This window comes from Mytilus californianus, unplaced genomic scaffold, assembly GCF_021869535.1.
Source record: "Mytilus californianus isolate M0D057914Y unplaced genomic scaffold, xbMytCali1.0.p SCAF_8, whole genome shotgun sequence".
NCBI classification, from domain to species: domain Eukaryota; kingdom Metazoa; phylum Mollusca; class Bivalvia; order Mytilida; family Mytilidae; genus Mytilus; species Mytilus californianus.
This window is the reverse complement of record NW_026262734.1, coordinates 36,662,769-36,685,912: the sequence shown is the minus strand read 5'-3', so window position 1 is coordinate 36,685,912 and position 23,144 is coordinate 36,662,769. Positions and strand designations below refer to the sequence as shown.

General features: G+C 33.0%; 1 protein-coding gene across 2 annotated transcripts; it reads right to left on the bottom strand.

Moving 5' to 3' along the window:
* Positions 1–464: 464 nt before the first annotated feature.
* On the bottom strand, positions 465–19,947 carry LOC127711102 (low-density lipoprotein receptor-like). Of its 2 annotated transcripts, none has more exons than XM_052217053.1 (6): positions 19,825–19,947; positions 8,612–8,717; positions 4,646–4,760; positions 3,590–3,922; positions 2,412–2,515; positions 465–897 (listed from the first exon to the last, which is right to left on the bottom strand). In XM_052217053.1, exons 2-5 carry the CDS (start codon positions 8,669–8,671, stop codon positions 2,424–2,426), a joined length of 600 nt encoding a protein of 199 aa, XP_052073013.1. In that variant the 5' UTR covers positions 8,672–8,717; positions 19,825–19,947; the 3' UTR covers positions 465–897; positions 2,412–2,423. The 2 variants fall into 2 exon arrangements, with proteins under 2 accessions (XP_052073013.1, XP_052073012.1); XM_052217052.1 differs by lacking the exon at positions 19,825–19,947 and adding an exon at positions 9,060–9,238.
* Between the last annotated feature and the right edge of the window lie 3,197 nt (positions 19,948–23,144).

Genomic DNA, 23,144 nt, shown 5'->3' with positions numbered 1-23,144 from the left:
TTTTGTCGACGCTCATCAAATGTCAATTTGAACTAAGGTTTCAACTGTCTCAGACAAAATTAAACGTAGATGGACTTGGCTATATATTTTTGTTTTGTTCTTTGTGGTCATATAGCTCTTCAACTGTTTCGGTTCTTGTACATCCTTGGCTCTCAAATATTCTTCTCTGAGCGTTCCAAATGCAGGTATATATAAATCTTGAAAAGTGCTCTGGACGCATGACATTTATAAATTGATGTTTCCATTTTTTTTTTTTTATGTCATACGCTTTCGTTATTCGTAATAAGTTACATTAAAAGTGAATAAATGTACCAAAGCGAAACCAAAGACTATGAGCCAAAAGAAGAAAACAACATCTTGCTTTACCAAATAAAAAAGAAAGTTAAACAAGCAAATAACAGCAAATAAAAAAAAAATATGAAAATACCCACTATATCTTACGATGACGGATAAACGAGACAATGTTAAAAATATATTTAATACAATACAGAATACTGTAGCCAAAGCAACACGGATTAAAAACATATGAATACACTTAGGTGTTCCGGAAGTGTTAGTAGTAGTAGTTCATTCTCTACAAGTGGCTCACGGAATGTCGCTGATGGTATGTAAACGTATTGAGACATGTCGCTGATCCATGGTATGTAAACGTGTTGTGTCGTGTCGCTGATGGTATGTAGACGTATTGTAACATGTCAGATTCGTTGATGTCGCAAATTATGAAAGGAGGACGCAATCTTGGAATAATATTCGTGATCATATTTCAAGTCCAATGTGATATATCCAATTAATATTAGCACCAAACTTCAGAAATATTCAGTGAGAATATATCTATATTTCCTGAGTTCGAAAAAGGATGCATGTGATCACTTCCTTTTATTCCTGGTATTTTCGTCCCTAAAATTGATAGAAAAAAAAATAGTTATTTATAAATTAATTTTTAGTGTTTGAGAAAAATGCATATCATATTAACCTTTTAATGGACCCAAATTAAAACGACGTCTTGACACTTATCTAATGAAGTTATTAATATTTGCTCAGGTAAGTTTGTTAATTGGCTTTGAACTAGCTTCGAAACTACGAGTGCACTTAATTCGGTACCTTGGGCTTGTAGTCTTTTTGTTAGAGTTTTTCTGCTAAGTGCTGATCAAGTTAATCGTGCCTTTTTACAGCACATGTTATAAAAGGCACGATTAACTTGACCAGCTTTGTCCTAATATTATGTTAATACGCAACATTCTTTATATTCATGCGCCTATAGTTCAGTGGTTGTTGTTGTTTGGTGTCTGCCATATTTATTGTTCGTTGATATATTCCAGCATTTACCACGCCGCTGGTTTCATCTTTTGAATTGATTCCCATTATGCCACGAATCGTACAGCTTATTCTATATAAAGTATGAATTTTGCTAATTGTTTTAGGCCGGACGGTGACCTTTAGTTGCTTACACCCACGTCATTTGGCCTGTGGTGAAAAGTTGTATTATTGGCATTTATATCGCATCTCATTATTCTTATGTTCATTTGTTTGTTTCATGGATGTGTGATTGCATAATTCAGAGTACAATTCAAATCTGAATTTTACACTTCCCTTCATTCCGACAAAGAATGCACGACATTTAAAAACATAAATGGGGAATGTGTCCATGGGACACAGATGATGCCCCCGCTTGCATATCATATAAAGTTATAAAGGGACATAATTGAAGAACAGTAAAAGTGATGCTACCCAAATTTGTACTTGATCTGAGTTTTGTGGTAATCAGTATTGTGTATAAGTCTCATAACATTTGGTCGAGGCTAACTTAAGTAAGAGAACAGAAACGAAAATTCAGCAATTTTTCCATTTGTAAAAAGGCATAACTCTAGAACGGTAAAAGTGACACCACCAAAATTTAAACTTCATCTGTATTTTGTGGTAATTGGCATTGTGTATAAGTTTCATAACATTTGGTTGAGGCAAACTAAAGTTAGAGAACGGAAACAAAAAATTCAGCTGTTTTTATGTTTATAAAGTGGCATAACTCAGGAATTGTAAAAGTGAACCCACCCAATTTCGAACTTGATCTGTATTATGTGGTAATAAGCATTGTGTATACGTTTCATAACATTTGGTTGAGGCAAACTAAAGTTAGAAAACGGAAACGAAAAATTCAGCAATTTTTTCCATTTGTAAAGGAGCATAACTCTAGAACGGTTATAGTGACGCCACCAAAATTCAAACTCGATCTGTGTTTTGTGGTAATAAGCATTGTGTATAAGTTTCATAACATTTGGTTGAGGCAAACTAAAGTTAGAGAACAGAAACTTTGGGACGTACGGACGTACAGACGGACAAGGGTAAAACTTAATGCCCCCTCTGCTACGGCGGGGGCATAAAAATAATTAATAATAAATACGTAAAGTTATTACCCATGTTCCTGTCTAAACAAGTGAATTATCACTTTTTCTAAGCCGGTTCCATAAATAATATGCAAATAAACAAATCGGTATCAGCAACAGTAGTAATAGCAAGTCTGAAAACAATAAAAACAAGGATTTAAGTACGCAGAAGATAAAGAGATAGATCATTACATATAACTTTGTAATTATGCTTATATAAATTCTGTATATCTCTACGGGAAAGCTGGTCTTAGACGATCAACCGAAATCTGTTTGCCCCAAGAAAACATTCATTCGCCACAATGTATTTGCGTCAATGCTATATTTGTGCAACTTCTTTTCAAAACTGTAAGATTTTTATTTGCACTAAAAACAGTGTCAAACGGCTGCCCCTATTTGACTAAGAGGTATGATTAACAATTTTTCGTTTCTATGTACGAGGTTATTTTTGGTATGTTCTGTCAACAGTTAAATTGTTCATCGTTTTAAAGGCTAAATCAGTGACACGTGTTGTGCACAGTGCAATCGTATCATTTTATAACCTTTTATGTCAAACTTAAATTGGTTAATGATTGCAGGATATTCTCATTAATTATTTCAATTTGTTCTCAAGCCAAACATTTCACTGCTATCAGTATTCTTTGTCATTCAAAAAGTTTACGAAAAGCTAGATTTCAAACTTCTGTAGTTTCATTTACACCTGTTCTGCAAATATTCAAAATTGTTTGACGAACGGCAATGAGATAGTCCTTCGAAGAAATATTATATACGTTTTTTTCAGACTTAGACAAGCCTATATCGAAAACATACTAGGCATTTTATGATTGATTTAAAAGTGGTTAATCAATCACAAAAATAAAAAAGTCTTATATTTTTGTTTATTTCAGGTAATTCACCATATTCTATAGGCTCTGGATGAAACAACATGTGCCCGGTATGACAAAGATCTTAACATCTTGCATAGACATTTTTAGAATAATTTCAGGTGTGATACGTGATAATATGTGTATTTATTTCAATAAAATTGTTCCTATGACACCTCTGTCTGTTATAGTATAACATGCTGTTAAAAAATATTTAAAATCTGTTTCCTTACAAATTACCCTAAAATTCAATTTTCTCTTTGGACTGTTATTGCACGTTATATGTTCAATAACTAAAATTGTACCACAATAATTAGATTCATTAATGGTTATTTCACTACTTACATAAAAGATTATTACTTTCACTATCAGGATCGTGATCATCAGTTGGAGTTGTAACGGCTTTTACTAGTGGCGTCGTATCTATTGTTGCACTATTTGGCATGGGACGAGTTGCCGTTGGTTGAATGTCATTTTTAGATGATATATATGATGAAGACGATTGTTTCAGAAATGTGTTTGTTGGTGTTATCTCCTTTTGATTTTGAGTGGATGATTCTACATTAGACGTCGATAACTCTATTATAGTCGTTAGTGTTGGGCATAGATTTCTGTTTGTAACACATTCACCGGTGTCGCACTTATGCCTTCCTTCGGGACATGGTTGTACACCTTGACCTAAAATTTAGCAGAAATTATATACAAAAAAATTATCTGTCAATCAAAAAAGTAAAACCTGTTCAAGAGGAAGAAAATACTCAGAGTCCTAAAAACAAAAACAAAGAGACGGGAAGATAATTAAACGTACACAAAAATAAAAACAAAAACAAAAACAAACAGAGCCACATTTAACCCACGTAAGCGTGGATGAACTTATTCTGTGTATTTCTATCAATTGGCTTAAGAAATCTCATAGAAGCCTAGAAGACAATCATATTTAGAATTCGTCTACTGAGGCATCATATTAAGGAACACCTTTTCAGATTTTGAGTAAGAATTCAATACATTTGAACAGTTGTATAATAAAAATGTTTAATACTTTATAACAATATGATTTCGTACATATTCATTTCATCCGTGTATTTGTTATGACTTTTTTGTTTGGGGGTTTCTGCTTGTTCGTTTTAGTGTAGTCTCAAAATATTCATAATTCACTTTTGTTCGCCTGGTAAATGCAAGGGTTTCTGTAATTTTCATTCACTTAATGTAATATGAATTACGTACAATGATATACATTTTCATTACATAAAGTAGAAACTAAAACAATAAACAAAGCATAGTTCGGTATTCTTTCCGGTAACGTACCTATAGATATACATGTATGAACGAAATAAAATTCTTTTGCAGTAACTACTCCATTCATGAGAGCAATATAACTATCAGGATCGTCAGTTGACTTACAGTTATTTTCATCAGAACGATCTTTGCAATCAAATGAATTGTCACATCTATCTCCTGAAGGTATGCATTCCCCACTACTACACTGAAACTCGTTTGTGTTACATGACTCTACTCTCTGATTGAAAATAAGAATATGCATTTATTAACAAATAGTCTATTTGATTGTTAAACGGTGTTATTTCACTACAGATTCGATGATTTCATATATACACGTTTATTCCGATAAAGAAATTATGGTCTTTATTTGCCCTAATTTAAATTATATTAAGAGTGAAACTAAACATGGCTAAAAAGTGTCAATTATTGTGTTAGTATATTAATCAGTTTCTATTCGAACACACTATTCTATATAAATTATAATATAATTCAGCACCGTAGATATGGAGACGTATACTGTTCTCGTTTAACATTCATGTCTATGCTACATAAAAAGACGTGTATAATTAATGTACATCAACCAAACAATGCTTTATTTAATGAAATGAACTATTCGGTATAGTAAGTGTTATTTCAATCTAGTCCATTAATAAAATGTACTATCTAGTATAAAAAAGTGTTGGTTCTATCTAGTGCAAAGGAGATTTGTATGTCCATACAAAAATAAGGAGATGTGGTATGATTGCCAATGAGACAACTATCCACCAAAGTTAAAATGAAGTGGATGTAAGCAATTATAGGCAACCGTACAGCCTTCAAAAACGAGAAAACCCCATACCGTATAGTCGGCTATAAAAGACCCCGACATGAAAAATATGAAGCAATTCAATTGAGAAAACCAACGGCCTAATTTATAACAAAACAATTTACGAAAAACAAATATGACAGACATGAACCAACGACAACCACTGAACTACAGGCTCCTGACTTGGGACAGGCCAGTTTATTTCTACTCTAAGACTACATATAAAATCTTTTAATGTTCCAAGACTATATTTCTGAGCTACCTATTACTATACACGTGTGACGTTACGCACGACATTGCGTCTCAACTGGTAACGTCAATATTTGACGTTTTACGCCGATAATTGAGGATTGTTTTTTCGTTGGAAATTTTTTTTTCTGCACATCAATATGGAAACTTCTAAATGTTTGGTTGACCTGAATATGCATGAAATATTTCCCACTGCAAGTTACACAAGCAACAATCAACACAATATATGTAGGGTCTATATAAAAATAAGAAGATGGGGTATGACTGCCAATGCGACAACTTTCTACCAGAGACCAAATGACATAGAACGTAATAACATGCAAGGGTTCCCCGTTTAAATCCGAGAAAAAAGGGATGAAGATATTCGTTTTGCTTTAATAAACAGGTGTGTGGGGAATTACAAGTTAAACGGGTCTTACTTAAAAAGTATACTTTACTATTTTTAATTACGGAACAATTAAATTAAGAAATGAAACGATTGTCAGAAAAAATAGTTATATTCATCCCATATGTTTGCAAGCTTTGTATGATATAGAGGAGTAACTCTTCAGGCGTAACAATTTTATTTTCACTTTCATGTTCTATACATATGAATCGTATTGCAGTGAAATATCAAATCGCAGTTTTACGCTTCACAAATTTGAAAATAAATGGCTGATTTTTCATCCTCCCGTAATACATACAGCCTTTTCACAACTTTAGATCCTCGGCTAATCGATAATTCCAGTTACCGGAAATATTGTTTTTGTAGTTTATGATCTTGTTGATACTATTACTACTCATAATCTATATCGTTTGCCAAAACCGCAATTATCATGTCCATGTGAAACTGACACTGCGTAACCGAACACTCTCCCTTGTAAGAGTTATCTCCCCGAACACTGTTTTTCTTGTGCGAACTGTTCATTTGCAACCGTGAAAGATTACGACAAAATTATTGTACCAAGTTGCTCGTTATATCCTCAGGTTGTCGTGAATAATTTTGATCGAAAAGATCTGAGATTCCATATGAGAGTTATTTCCCTTTATGTATTTGAAAAGAGAAATGTAATAGTAACTAATAAACCATAAGTGATAGAGATCAGGGTCTTCTGTTTAAGGTCCTGGGTCCATCAAAAAGAAAATGAGGTCAAGGTAAAAGGTCAAGGTCATGTTTTTATTGTTTGCTTTCATTTGTGCATGCTACTCCTAAGAAACTGTAATATATATCGACAAAAGATTTACACTTAATTGTTAGTTGAGATCCGATCTATTGTAGGAATCTGATTAGTCATGTGACTTTTTCAATCATCCGATCAAATCACGTGTATTATACCGCAATTCCCATTGTAAACATGAAATTTTATTTTATGCTAAAATCTAAGAAATCAGCTAATAAAGATTGAAAGAATATACCATCAATTTGATGGAAAAAATTTTTCATTGGCTGAAATTTACTGTCACATTTATAGTGGACATATCGCAATAACCTTCAGTTCGAAAGTTTTCATTTTGTATGACGTCACGTTTACCATGACTTTTATGTGTTCGAATCATTCATGCAGTTTAGCGGAATTTTATTTGATTTCAAATTAATTATTTTTTATTTTCTTTTTAAACTGCAGTAATTTATTTAGATTTATAATAGGAATTTATTTTACGCATTAAGTTTTATGCTTTATGCAACAAAAAACAAATTGTTCTGTTTGTTTACTTTTTCGGATATTGTACGTTGCTATGTAACAAAGTACCGTAAAATCTCGTTAAAATCTCCATGGAAAATTTTGCACTACACGTTTGGGTCGTATCGGTTGTTTGAGTGTAGCTTAATACAAGCGGATTTCAGCTTATCCTGTTGTTAGGGATTTTAGTTGTGACGTCAATTTCATGTAAACAATGAAACGCGATCATCAGATAACGTTTTTTTTTTTATAATCAAAGAATAATAAAAATGAAAAATTTGTTATTGTGCTCCTATATTTTACTAGACTGATAAATATATTTATTATTCAAAGTCTCGTGACAAACGAGACCGGAAGAAATAAAGTGATTTCTGCGCAAATGCGGGAAAATAAAAAAAGTTTGAAAATAAAAATAAAAATACGATTTTGAATCAGATCTTTATTTCGTACAAAAAAATGTACCTATATAATACAAAATGACCTTTGAAAATGAAATCATTCAAAAAGTGTATTTTATTTTTGTTACAGGAGTCTGGAAATCTAAACAAAACCAGAGGAAATATTTAATATCATGGACTTATGTAGGTATGTGTATATGTATATAAATATAGATTCTACCACTGCATCGAGTGTGATACGATATTTATCCACTCGAGACAGTTAAATTTTCAAATTTAAAACGCGAGGCTCGCCGAGCGTTTGAAATATTTAAAATTTAACTGTCGAGAGTGGATAAATATCGTATTACACGAGATTTGGTGGTGGAATCTGTTTCTCTAATGATTTTCAAACAATATGCAGGCAAACTTATTCCTTCTTTTAAAGTGATCTGCAAAAAGATGTGTTCTTTCTATGTGACGTCATCAGGCATGGTCGCCTTTTTTCATGCCGTCACAATAGGAAATTCAGAGGAAAGCAAGAAAATTCGACGTCATAATCGGATTTTAACCAATGAAGAACTGAGATCAAACGAACCACACGTTGATTAAATTTTTTTTATACAATGGGTGCAGAAAGGGATAAATTGACGAAGAATTAGAGAATATTTTATAATCAATTTTTCTGTCTGCATTTCAAATTACATCGGAAGTGTAATTTTCCAAATCGGAAGTAGCTAATGTTGGCCCCATATTTCAAAAGAAAGTACATTGAATCATATATTTTTGGAATCAGTGTTTAGGTTACCTGTTTTCTCATACCTTTTTTGTTATCTTTTTTATCAAAACACTAATGTCATCATGATGTGGAAAGACCTTCAATTGTTTATGAACAATTGGTTTCTAATTGTTTTATAATGTTTTACATCAGTCTAAAATAAGGACAATAATATGTTTGTGATTAGGAAACATAAGTATTTCTACATGTAATACTTACAGCTAGATAACATGTTGTTATTACATAATATGTCAAGAGGTATCTTTGTGATCTATCCATTGTGTCTTATACGATAACATTCACAAGTAATAACAGACGGTTTCAACTAAAATAGAAACAAACCAGATTATATCTTATCACGCAAATATTATTTACAATTTATAGATTTTGTATGGCCTTGTGTTTTAAGATAATATGAAATATCATGCTGATTTAAAAAAAAATGTCATAAGATAACAGCTTTGATTATCCCTGACGTATTTAAAGGACCGATACACAAAACGTATTGAAATTCTTACATCGGGCATACCCAAGTAATTATTATCGTTCCAAGGATACGCCCATAAAAGTATATAGATTAACTTGTTCACAAAAAAAAGAAAGATTCAATTTGATTCAACATTAATTCAAGCAAACAAACAGATAGTGACAATGCCATTCGCTATACCTGAGTTTTAAAATACGTTTATACTTCCTTCTTTAACACAACACACACCTACTTTGCGCTTATCATGTTACGCTAACTATGATATGATTCGGTGCTCCATAATTGTAAATAGAAAATTCATAATTATAGACGAGGAAAATCCACTGTAACTAAAAATAGCTTACATGTAATTCTTGTTTAAAAAAAAGATTTTTACATCTTACGTGCTTATTAAGATTGAACACTTTAAATACCCGCCACAGAAGCACAGTTAACAGGTAGATCCCGATATTTGGTGCAATTCAAAATATAAATTGCTAAAGACACAACTGCGAAAACCAGATTTTAAATATAGATCATCTGGTTAGATTATTAGATTGACTATTTTGATTTCAATGTCACAAATATCTGAAAAAAATAAATAAAATGGTAAGCATATACCAAAAGGGGGGTTTATTTCAATTATCAATCAAGGAAGGACAAACAATTGCATGCCATAAATCCTCCGAAATAACATTTAAAACGTTAACAGAATCATAAAGATCGACCAACATCGAAACCCACAGGGCACTCTAAATAAAACACTGGGCAGTTGACTGATACTAACAAGTATTAATATTGTAGGCACTTTCTTGGAATTCTTTACTTTGTCCAAAAGATAAACTCCAAAATGAAATTCTTCTGTGTGATATAATGTTTTATACATTTTCTTAACCTCTTTTTCTTCCTTTTGTCGAAGACTTGTCTTTTTATGCGTTCGTCACTTTACGACATAACTGCAAATAGACCGAGAAGTAAAACAATGATCAGGACTTTTTGAAATAGAATTAATTTTGTTCATTTGCATTTCGTATGAGTGGCTTTCATGTTCTGCCTTGTAAATATTGTTTGAAACATTCATATTTTTATACGACCGCAAACATTTTTTATTGTAGGAGTTTGTCGTCGTCGTCCTCGTCCGAAGACATTTGGTTTCCAGACAATGACTTGAGTATAAGTGTATGGATCTATATGAAATTGTACCACAAAGTTCCATACCACAAAATTAAAGGAAGGTTGGGAATGATATTGTGGATTATTGCCCAACTGTTTAATGATTATGGGCCAAAAACAAGCATTTTCATGTTTCAGGACAATAACTTGTTTATACGTGTATGGATCTCTATCTGTGGTAAGTTTTTTCAAAACAACTGGGTAAATGTCACTGCTGGTAGACGCAAGCCCAGTAACCAGCACTCCTGAGCTGACATGAACTATCATTTATACTCCGTTTTGTTCTAAATTAACTATTCATAAACTTCAACATCATTCGAAATAGCAAGTGTTTCTACACAAAGCATGAATTTATCTAGTTGACATTAGTTTTTTTGATTTTTGAAAATAATGTTTAATGCTCTTAAAGTGGAGCGGCGAATGCTTAAAAAGCCAACTATTTAACGACTTTAAACTACCTAAATACCTCATGGAATGTTAATGTCTTAAAATGTCTATCGATTATTCAACTTCAGAAAAATTATGTCGTTAATGTCAAATGTGGTGCAAATGACATCAAAAACGGCTTTAACTGACGTTATCCAACTTTCATCGAAGACCCCACTTCTGATTTGGTAGACAAATCTCATAATCCCCTCCAAAACATGATTTGTGAACGAATTGGGTAAATATGGTTATACTTGAACTTCATACAATAAAAAGACATTTCTATCTAGTTCTATAATCAAACACAATGAATCTGAAAATTGCGGTATTTTACCTAGCATCATTTGCACGTGCATAACATCTGTATAGATGTATTCTAAAGGTACAACAGTAAAGCCGCTGTATAATACTTCAATCGACCTCATTTACTTTCTGAAGTTGATTAGTAATATGATTTATATATAGTGGTTAAATATCTTCATTTTATCTGGATTTCAATTCTGGATTTTTGTCACACATTAACCGATACTGTTGAGGTTTCAGTGTTTGATAGAAAAACAAATCATATGGGACATCCATCCATGACACAAAATCAGTAAATGCGCATTAGCCACATTAGGCGATTTTGCGAAGTTGTAGTCATTATCAAGCGTATTTCTTGTTCAATTTATAAATTCTGAAGCCTTGCGATTTATTTATGCTGTTTGATATTGTTGTTTAGTCGTGTTTGTTGAATTTAACCGGGAACGTGATTATCATTGACGGGCGCGTTTGGTTTTCAGGTGAGTTCGATTTGTTGTATATTAAAGTCAATAAACAATTACACTAGTTCGTTAAAACTGGATTCGTCCGATGTGAAAATAAGCGCTTTGCAGTTGAAGTTGACAAATGAATTATTGATTCTATAGTTAGTGAAATTTTAATCATCTAATAATAGCTACAGAATCTGGAAGGAAAGGTCCCATAAATGCTGCAGCAAAGAGACGTGATGATTTATTCATTTATTTGAATGCATTCTGTAATGAGATATTAACTGATTCCACCACATGTAGGTATCACAGGTCTTATTTTAAAAGCTACACAAGTAAGCAGAATTTGAAACCAGTAGCATGTTCTTCGGCTGAAAAGGAAACAGTAGGTATGAAGCAAGATTTATCAAATTCTTTGTTGGCTGAAAGTAGTGTTTATCTTCTTGATACACCAAAGCGTACAATTTGCAAGAAAATGTTTCATAAAAAGTAGAATAACTAAAATATCGAACACCACGAAAAATTCAAAACGGAAAGTCATTTATCAAACGACAAAATCAAAATTAAAGCTCAAACATATCAAACGAATGGAAAACAACTGTCATATTCCTGACTTGGTACAAAAAAGGTGAAAAGATTATATACAATTTCGTCTGCTGAAGGGCCAATCTTAATAATGCTGCTGTAAGGGCAGGCAATGCTGAAATGATTTACTGAATAGAGCAAGAGAGTTTCCTCAATAATAATGCAGTTTAACATGCAGCATGTTTGACCACATACTTGGCATATAGAGCAAAGTCCACTGATAAATCTGCGTATAATGTGGCGTTCGAAAGGCCGGGTAGTGAAATTATAGACCTTATTCGTGACAAATCGTCTATTGTAATGTCATCAACTTTGACAATGTTCCAGTCTTTCTTATCAAATAACAATATTAAGCCATACTGTAATTTCTCTAAACTCAAATAGTACTAGTATTAAGACCTACCTACTGTAATTACACTAAACTCATAGCTAAACTTGAGAAGCACTAAAGGGATGGCAATGTGTTCTTTGCTCAACAAAAACAAGGTAAATCTAGCATTGCAATTGTAGGTTGTACTTCTGTAAATATAGACAATGCAATTTCCCATAGGAACTCCCTTTACGGCTAAAACTGTGCCACTTTTACTTTGAAGTTTCGTAAAAAATTATATCCTAGAATGGAAAGTTCATATGCACTACTATTTTATTCAAAGGTCAAAACATAGGGCTGCGCGGCATATTTTCAAGATTTATATGCCCCGAACTTCTAGGAGTTTAAACTTATACTAAAATGCTTTACTACCCCTCCCTTCTCTTTTGGTCTTTCTCAGAATTCAATTTCGCCGCTATCCATGTGTATTTTATATACTGGTAACATTCCCAAGTTATGTCTCTATGATATGAAGCAGGGAACCAGTAAGAAAACAAACCAATGCAAATGTTTATGAATATTATATGTCTCCCCAAAAGAGGCGTGGTTTGTTAAACAGCTGTATTTACAAAGTGCAATCTGTAAGCGACATTTCCGGTAGTTGTTCGACTCAACGTTGTAGCCATGAAGAGACAGGTACCAGAATAATTTGACATGTTTTCACGCTGATGCTATGTTTGGTGGTAAGACGTCAAGGATAGAATAGCTTGAGTGGATTTAATTTTACAAGTTTTTTGGAATCGGTAAAAAGTCGGTATTCAACCTTCATTGGACGAAACCGATCCGCTTCAGTAATCTTGTACAGAAACATTTACACATGGTGATCTTAATAGTGCTATAATACATGCTTCTAGGGTGTTTGTTACTGCTTTATACCAGTCGAAATACAAGTTTAAGAAATCGAACAACATTTTAAGTTTGCTAACACATAAGTTGGCTATTAATAAAGATAAACGCCTTATTAAGCTTACGCCTTATTAAGCTTGCGCCTTATTAGTTGGTGTAACATGTGTTACGTGCAATGTGACAAAGCAAAGTTTGGGTGCCGCTAAATGTTGCCTAACCAAATAATGGCACTTCATGTGAATTTGGTTGGACAATTGTGCAAAACGACAATTAAGTTAGAGTCAGAAGGACAAATGCTATCTAACTTTTAACAAGATCTTTTAATGTTTGTATAAGGGAAAAGCGCATGTCAGGCAGCATGTGTTAGCAAGGAGCAGTGTCTTCCTTGCACGTATTTTTGTTTTTGTCAAAATGTAGGCAGACACAGATGAAATATCATAAACGTTGTTTAATTCAAATATTTTATTGGGGTGTTCCTATTTCAGTTCGTTTGTGAATTCTAATTTGCTATAATTTTTTCGACGTTTCATTTTTTATAAAAACGACCATGTCTTACTTTTTGAAGTTGTCATGAAACACGCTTACACTCGTTGCAGTAATTAATGTCGAATGAACACTAATCGTAGTTGTAACTTCAATAGCGCACGCTACCGGCATCATCCGAAAAGGTATCGTGTATTTCATTTCCAGAAAGCTCAGTGACATGTCGAATCAATGAAAACTGAGACGAGATTTAACAGGACTGCAAATGCTGTTTGATTTTATCAACAATGTATTGTGGATACTCTTAAAAACCTATTATTGTAAAGTGTGTGTGTATCTGGTCCAGAAATGCTATTTATCGGCGTCGAAGATCAAGGTCATTCTGATACTGTTTATTTATTTGTCTTTGAATCTTCCACAAAACGTGTCATCTTGGAATAGGTTAAATAAAAAGTAATGTGCAAACATGAAAACCATCTACGTATGGTCTGAATGATCTGAAGCATTGATACTTAATTCTATTTGAATAATTTGTTGAATAGATTATTAATTTTGAAAACAAATTAGTGGTTTGTTTCTCTGGATGAAAATAGGAAGTTTTTAAGTGATGACCTTTGACCTCGATTTAAAGTATGGTGACACCAACTTTTATATTTACGATACATAATTTCAAAAAGTGCACGATTTATGATTTCCAAGGAGTTATTAAAATGCCCGGAGGTATTTAGGTAATTTAAAATTCTAAAATAGTCCTTTCCGCCGCTCCTCTATTATAACTTCTAAATGGTTGATTCGAAAGCCACTGATAAATCATGTGTAGATGAAACGCGATCATTAATACGTCATATTTACTTAATTTTCTATTCATAAACCTTTAGAATGTTTCGAAATACTAACGTTTTTCGACCCCCAGTCATTGATGGCCTTAGGCAGATTTTTCTGATTTGTTTTCAATACTTTTCAACTTTGAAATCGGGTTGAGCTTCCATCTGTTTTGATTTGAGCGCTACAACTGATGAATTTTGTGTAGTCGAAACGTGCATCTTGCGTACAAAACCATACGCCTTGTATCTTTTATGAGTCTTTACACTAAATAGGTACGGAAAGAAAATGAATTCTAAATGTTATTTAATGAGAACATATTATAGAAGCAAAATTTAAGACACATGACATCAATTTAAATAGAATTAAGGCAGGTGCGTTTACAAGATATTTGTCAAGTAGGATAGCAAAAACGTATAACAAAAATACCAAACTCCAAGGTAAATCCAAACAGTGGAAGTCCATAAATAAAGGCAACAGTAGTATACCACTGTCAAATAGTAATAAATCGATAAAGCGAAAACAAACCTGGGTTACAAACTAAAACACATCAACTATAAGAGGAAAACAACAGACACACTGAACCGCAACAAAAACAAATCCAATATACATAGAAACGGACTATTTGATAACAACTGCCATATTCCTGACTTGGTACAGGACATTTTAAGAAAAAATGGTGGGTTGAACCTGGTTATATTGCTAGCCAAACCTCCCGCTTATATGGCAATGTTAAAAATACCGCTAAAATGACACCACTATGTGACGGGAATACAGTACAAACAAACGCAAAAACACTCAGCACTGAGAAATACATAAATAAATAATATAATAGTACATTACAACATATAATACGCAGAATACAAAGGACACCTCCCATGAACTTACGACAGCACACCAGGACACCACAAACGAAGTATAAACTGCGGGTTAAATGAATGGACCAACGCCATAAAAAGTGACGTATTTTTTCTGACGTTTATATTATCACAGGTAAATTTCTAAAAAAAATAATATAAATTTGTTTTATTAATACGTACAAGAATATTAAATTGGGATTGAGTTTGAAATGGTGTTTTTTTCACTACACGAAATCCCGGATTTGAAGAGGTATGCAAATGTTATGTAAATGTATTCAGAGACCGACATTAAAATAATTATCTTTAACATATTTTTGAGGACGTCCTAAATAATGCCAAAGGAATAATGCATTTACAAATACATTAGTAGGTCCGCAAATATATCTGGCAGAAAAGTAGTTACATTTGTCAAACATTTACATGATTGCCCAAATTGTTGTAAATCTGCCTTTTCGTGTAGTGTTTATGTATTTCCTAACCATGACAAGAACATTAAAATGGAATTATGTTTGTAATGGTGTAATTATTTGTATTTGCTAACCATGTCGGTTTTTCTTCTAAATCAAACTGTGTATAAACAAAAAACATCCTGTGCATATAGTTGCTTTAAACTTAAATTGATATAAATGAAATAACTGATTTTTTATCTTAACTTTTACATACATATAGAAAATAAAAATAAAATAACTGTAATATAAGGCAAGACCATGTAAGACCACAGAGTAAACACACTTGAAAACAAACAAAATAAAACAAAAACAATGAAAACAAACAAAATAAAACAAAAACAATGTAGACGAACCACGAGTAACTCGACTATTCTGACAAATAAGACATATGTGAAATGTATCACAAACGATAAGACATGACACAATATCGAACCAGACTTACAAAAGAAACATCATAACTAAATTCATGAATGTTGGATGTATAAATACCGAGACAAGTCGTATAGCAATGCGAATTCACATTCAGCAAAATAGCCATATTCGGGAATAGGTCACAGACGACGTAGATGGTAAACCACAATTTAAGACGTGGTAAAAATGTCGTTAGTTAGTTTAGACACAGACACATTGTATAGACCAACCAATTCGTGATGGTGTCCATGAAATTCACGGAGTGTCATTTTTAATCTTTCCTCCTCATAACTGTTGGAGCAGTTTCTGCGCAAGGAGCACACTCCTGTATATGAAGTCCGTATAGTGTGGACATGCACGAGCATACGTATCAATTGAGATCTGTAAACACCATACGACGGGGCAGAGGGTATGTTACTGTTGAGAAATGGGAAATTGATTATTGGGAAGTTGAAATCATCCCGTTTGTCATAGATTTTAGTGTAAATTTGTCCATCTGTGTCAATATTGAGGAAAAGATCAAGGTATGAAGCAATCCTTCTAGTATCAGTAGTTTCCTTAATTTCATGTTTACTGGGATATATGAGATGCAAGTACTGACTGAAATATAGGTTATTCAGTGATAGGACATCATCAATATATCTGAAAGTAAAATTAAAGAATTTCGCATGGTGCTTTTTCTTTTTGTCTTTCAGAAGGTTCTGAATGAATTCTGCTTCATACGAGTACAAAAACAAATCAACCAGTAGGGGTGCACAATTAGTACCCATTGGAATACCGACTGTCTGTTGAAATATCAATCCTCCAAACTCAACAAATATATTGTCGATCAAAAAGTCCAGCATTTTGATAATATCATCTTCAGTGTATTTTCTGGTAGAATCAGTGTAGTTCTTCACAAAATAAGGATTAATAAAACCCAAAACAAGAAATTTATATCTACGATTACCATTTTTATAGAAAAAGCTCGGTTTAATGAGATGGTGAAGTCGATTTTTCAATTGAGCATGGGGAATAGTAATGTAAAGCGTAGAAAAATCAAAGGTCTTTATGTTGCTGCAAAATTGCAGAGATTATGTATTTCTCTGTGCTGAGTGTTCCTGCGTTTGTTTGTATTGTATTCCTGTCACGTAGTGTTTTCATTTTATCGGTATTTTTAACATTGCAATATAAGCGGGAGATTTGGCTAGCCATAAAACCAGGTTCAACCCGCAATTTTTAGCTCACCTGGTCCAAAGGGCCAAGTGAGCTTTTCTCATCACTTGGCGTCCGTCGTTCGTCGTCTATCGTCGTCCGTCGTCGTCCGTCGTTAACTTTAAAAAAAATCTTCTCCTCTGAAACTACTGGGCAAATGTAACCAAACTTGGCCATAATCATTATTGGGGTATCTAGTTATAAAAATGTGTCCGATGACCTTGCCTGCCAACCAAGATGGCTGACATAGCTAAAAATAGAACATAGGGGTAAAATGCAAGGTTTGTCTATTATTTTGAAAACCGTTATAAATAGAGAAAATCTGACATGAGCAGAAATGTTCAGAATGTTGAGCTCTACCAATTGTTTATATACGTCAAAACTGTCAAGACGACTTCTTATAGGACTTATTGACCTTAAATGACAAATTTTACCACTATTTTTTATTTTTGCCTATTATCTTGAAAACTATAATAGATAAGGAGAAACTTAAAAATGCAAAAATGATCAGTGAAACCAGTTCTACAAATACTTTTGAATGGTCGAAATCGTCAGCCGACTCCTTATTAGAGTTATTGCTCTTTGATGAACATTTTATCAATATTTTTGCGTGTTTGCCTTATATCTTAAAAATTATAATAGCTAGATAGAAATTTAGATTAGCAAAAATGATCAGCAAGACAAGATTTACAATTTAAACATATGGACGAAATCGTCCGAAGACTCCTTATTAGAGTTTTTGCCCTTTAATGACGATTCCTACCGGTTTTTTCAGTTTGCCTTATATGATAAACATTATAATAGATAAATAGACACTTTAAATCACTAAAATTATCAGCAAGGCAAGATCTACTTACAAGTCAATTTGGCCGATATATTTAGAAGACTGTCACTCTTTATAGGAGTGATTGCCCTTAAAGGAGGATTTTTTACCCTCTTTTGTGTTTTGAGCAAAAACTAAAAAAGATAGAGAGAAACTAAACAGACTAAATGATCTGCAATCCAAGATCAACAAAACAGAGATTTTTGTCATGAATTCTATTCTCGTCTACAATGTTGGAGAGTGTCCTTTGTTGAATATGCACATATACCAAGATGAGCGACACAGGCTATTTAGAGCCAATAGTTTCCTATCCTACGAAACGTGCGGAAAACAACTGTCATATACCTGACTTGGTACAGGCAATTTCGAAAGAAAATGGTGGGTTAAACCTGGTTTTATAGCTAGCTAAACCTCCAACTTGTATGACAGTTGTTTATATTTTCGCAAATGTATCAACTATTACGCAGGTTTTTAAATCTAACAATGTATACTTATTGTTTGATGTTAGCTGAGCATTCATGTATAAATATTTCATGATTAATCAGTACTTTAACTGATTTAGTATTATACCATATTACATATTATTAGGTACTATAAAGTCGTATTTCACTCAGAAAAAGAGCAGGAAATTAAGGTAACATGTACCATTGAAACATGGGTATACTGGATAGGATAAAAGGCCACCTCGGATTCCTCGATGAATTTTTGCAATAATTACTTAAAAAGGCACAGAACGTGACAATATCCTCTATATATATATACATTGTACCACAAAAAACAAACAAGCTAACCGTCTTTATCATGATTTTACTGACAGATGCGAGAAGAACAGGTGACTAAATTTGAATGCCTTAGTAAAACCAACGAGTATATATGTTTTAGAATTTAAAAAAATAGTTTCAAACAATCTTTAAGAATTTCGGGTTTCTAATAATGTTTTTTTCAGTATCACTACTGACAAGACCCATTAACAGTTGGAAGATCAATAAAATAAAAAAATAATAATATAATTATGAAAAATAAGCTAATGAATCCAAAATCGGACTTTCGCATCTGCTCATAAAGCAGTTTAGAATTTATGTTTTTTTCTAAAATTATTATGATGAGGAATACAATTACTCGCAATTTTCTATGTGACTACATCATAAAAGAGCACACAATTTTGTTTATCTGATTATGGCAGATAAGTTATATGAGGCAAGTTTTACATAAGGATGACTATTAATTTGAATTTCTTCGTTTTGTTAACAAAAAAATCTTTTGTTTACCATGTTTAATGCTAATTCAACATACAATTATATAAGCTAAGAAGCAAAAAAACAAACTGAGTTTCAGGGAAACTCACCTCTCCTCAACTGATATAGATTTTTGCATATAACGATTAAAAACACGCCAACGTGTCTATCTTCTCCGATTTAGTGTTGAACTATATATACTTTTGATTAATTATTATTTTTACTTATAAGATGAAAAAAAGGTTACCTGTATAAAACAGTGACGACCGGGTTTTCTTGTTAACATAGAAAATGACGTCGTAAATAAAATAAAACAGCCTCATAGCATGACCAAAATCAAGGGTACCAGATTCCTTATTAACAGAAAATATGCAAAACAATATCGGTAAATCTGGTTACATTATAGTTCAGGCCTAAGTCATGAAGACCATGACATGGTATTTCTATTTTATATTTCTAGTTAACTGTGTATACGATTTTTGCAGTCAATGGACAAAGCAAAATACAAATTTCAATTTGTTTGACAGAGTTTCAACCTACCTTCGATAAATTTTGGATGGTACTTGTTTGATATTGGCAAAAACCCACGAAAGTATGCGGAAGTCAATCCGTTGATAATCAAAAGGAAATCTTATTGAATTGATTATTGTTTTCCTTGCCAACATATACTGTGCAAACAATATAAAAAAAAACATTAACATACAATGGGACAAACACATGACAATTACATAAACATAGCATTTACCTGTACGTATGTTTACTCATACATTTTCTTCCGAGGCCTTTGTGTTATACAGACGTAAATGAATATAGGATAAACTAATTAATATTTAATTTTCATAAAATGGCCATTGACGGAGAACCTTATTTCAAACTTAAATTCGGTTGAAAATATCATTTGGATTTGTACATATGCATACAAATTCATACTGATGCTATGTTATTAGTATCATTAGTATTAACTGATAAGTTCTATGTTTCTTTTTCTTTCTCTTTTCTTTATTTTTTCTTTGGGGGAAAATGGGGATATTTTTGCTCAGTAGTAAGCACTTATGTGTTGACATGAAATATCATTGATAGTAAGAGGTCTAGCTTTCCTCTACACGAAGAGATCAAACGTTTCTATTGCCTCCTGAAAGGACTAGTGCCACGAAGGCCTTTAAAATTTTGTCCTAAAATGGAACTTTGTAATATCATATGAAATAAGCAGCTACGCCAAAAGCTCATGATACGCACTTATTGTGCATATTGAAGTTGTTGCAAGAAAAAAATGGGGTATTTAGAACAAATTCGATTAGAATGTAATACTATGGCCCTGTAGAAAAAACATGCATGAAGATACCCGTTGTCATTAAATATTGTGTCAAATATGACTGTAACAACTCTTAAATGACAAACCAGAAAATTTTCAAAATCAAAATGGAGTCTCCATTCCAAAAACAGTGTGAAGTTTGTATTAATTTGATCCAAGTATACTAGAGCTAGTGCATCACATTTAGAAATGCCTTTTATTTATCTGACTGTCAAAGTCCCATAACTCAATCATCCGATGACAAATCCGATAATTTTCATCGAACAATATGTGTTGTTCTCCAATTCCAACAATAATGTTAAGTTTTCAGTAAATAAATGAAAGTAAACTGAAGTTACGGAACAATTTTTGAAAGATTTAATTCAATTCGACAATTGAAATCTGGAACGACAAACCAAAAAATTAAACAAAATCGAAAGGGACATTCCTTTTGTCAATCTCAACAATAATGTAACGTTTTCAGGATCTCAATCCAGACATGCGATATGTGGAAAAGTGTCTTAAACCTGACGGTTAAATTCCCGTAACTTTGGAACGACAAAGTTAACATAATTAATGGTTGAAGCAAAGTTGAGTCATCGTACAAAGTGTTGACGGATGTACGGAGGGATCCATGGATGGACGAACGGACGTAAGGACTATGGTAATAAAAATCTATTACATGTAATACGATCTTAAATATTCAAATTTAGTTAAACTTGATTCTGTTCTGACTCCTGCTCGTTTTAACCATATTGACAGCTTGAAATGAAATAACACTTTATTAGTTTCGTGCGCTTAACTTGATTTAGCTCATCAGGAACAATCAATCCCAAACATTTGAAAGCCGAAGATGTATAAGAACTAAACACATGAAGAGCTAAAAGTATGATATTTTACAGGTTTATAGTCAGATTGCATGTGTTGACATTATGATTTTCTTCATAGGATTGACAAATTTGATTTGATACAATTCGTTCATGTTTACTGTGAAATAGATTGGTTTAGCAAACATGACGTCCTTGATAACCTCGTTTAATATCCCTACCGACTAGAAAATACATAGAGCCGTACCCCTGACGTACGTCTGGTACACGAAACTAGAACAGAAGTAAATGCCACATTAGTAATGGGCATGCGTCAAACGATATGGTAGGGTAACCGAACAGTCCTCGAAAATGGGGTATAATTAATTGATGGATAAAGTTTTTTTTCTTCATAAAATTGTTAAATATTTAATACCCAATCTTGTCAGAACTGCAATTATTTGAACACAATTTGCTGTAGACTTAGTAATCCAAGTGAGATTAGCTCAGTGTAGATTTCATTATGAGTGAAAACAATATATATGGCTTTCCCCTTGAAAGTAAACAATGACTCTCGAGGTAAAATCCAAAATGATACTTTGTTTACTTGCTTTCAACCAGTTTCTGCAATCACTTCACAAGAATATATTGGCAACAAAAGATCCTACCTAGACAGCCTCGATACCCTCACACTGGCGCTTAAACAGAAGACAAGAAAACTAAGGAGGCGAGGTAACTCGATGGTAGATCTGACTGAGATAGATATTCCCAAAAAAAACGTCTTCGCTAAGAAAGTCCGTAGCTGACAGAGTCTTTGAGGCCCTCAGTAGTCCAGAGGTATTAAATACACGTATACCTATTTTGTCGAAACAAATTAGCGAAACATTGGTGCCCATAATAGAAACAGAAGTTAAAAAAATGTGTTGTCGAAGAAATTGAACCACATTTACAGCCATTAGAAAGTCAGACTAAAAAAATTGAAATACAAAAGCAACAAATTACTAAGCAATTTATACAACTTTCGTCATTGCAAAGCGTCACCAAGACCAAATCACAACAAACAAATAACGTGACAACGATGTCAACTTCCTCTACAATAGGGTCGCAGAACTTGGAAACAGGTTTGAAATTCAAGATCAGTACTCTAGAAGGACAAGCCTGCGCTTCAACAATCTTCCTATTCCTGCAGACAAGATCAACGGAGGTGAAATCGTTCATCCAGTCGACACTGACAACATCATCCTTGATATCTGCAATAACAAACTCCGACTTCACATAGGTATTCCGAGACATTGGAAGATCCCATGTCATTTGCAAACTAAAACAAGGAAGGTCTCGAGTAATTGTCCGATTTATTTCTTATAGAACTAGAAAACTAGTATTCTCCAACAAAAAGACTCAGAAAGGTGATCCTAATGGTACTTTCATTACAGAAAACCTGACACAATTTAGGACAAATCTCGTTAAAAAGTTAGCATCTCTAAAGTATAACAACAAAATCAATGCCTACTGGAACACGGACGGTCGAATCTTTGTTAAATTGAATGCTAACAGTGAAAGCGCAGATATCTCCAGGATATTAATGATCTTGAATCAGAAATTCACCAAGGTGTAGTAAAGCACAAATTTAAAACAAACTCTGAGGGAAAGTAGAGTACAGGGTTTCATCATATTTCAGATTATGTAATAAAGACTCACTTTTGATTTCACTAGAACTGTTTAATAGTTTGACTCCCTTCCCAAACTCACAATGTATGAAAAAT

Bases quoted from the DNA above. Each gene is read 5' to 3' on its own strand.
- LOC127711102 (XM_052217053.1), bottom strand. From the start codon at position 8,671: ATGGATAGATCACAAAGATACCTCTTGACATATTATGTAATAACAACA. The intron at 4,761-8,611 runs GTAAGTATTACA...ATTTTCAATCAG, and splicing joins TAACAACATGTTATCTAGCT to AGAGTAGAGTCATGTAACAC. The intron at 2,516-3,589 runs GTAAGTAGTGAA...TATTGTTTTCAG, and splicing joins TGAAAGTAATAATCTTTTAT to ACTTGCTATTACTACTGTTG.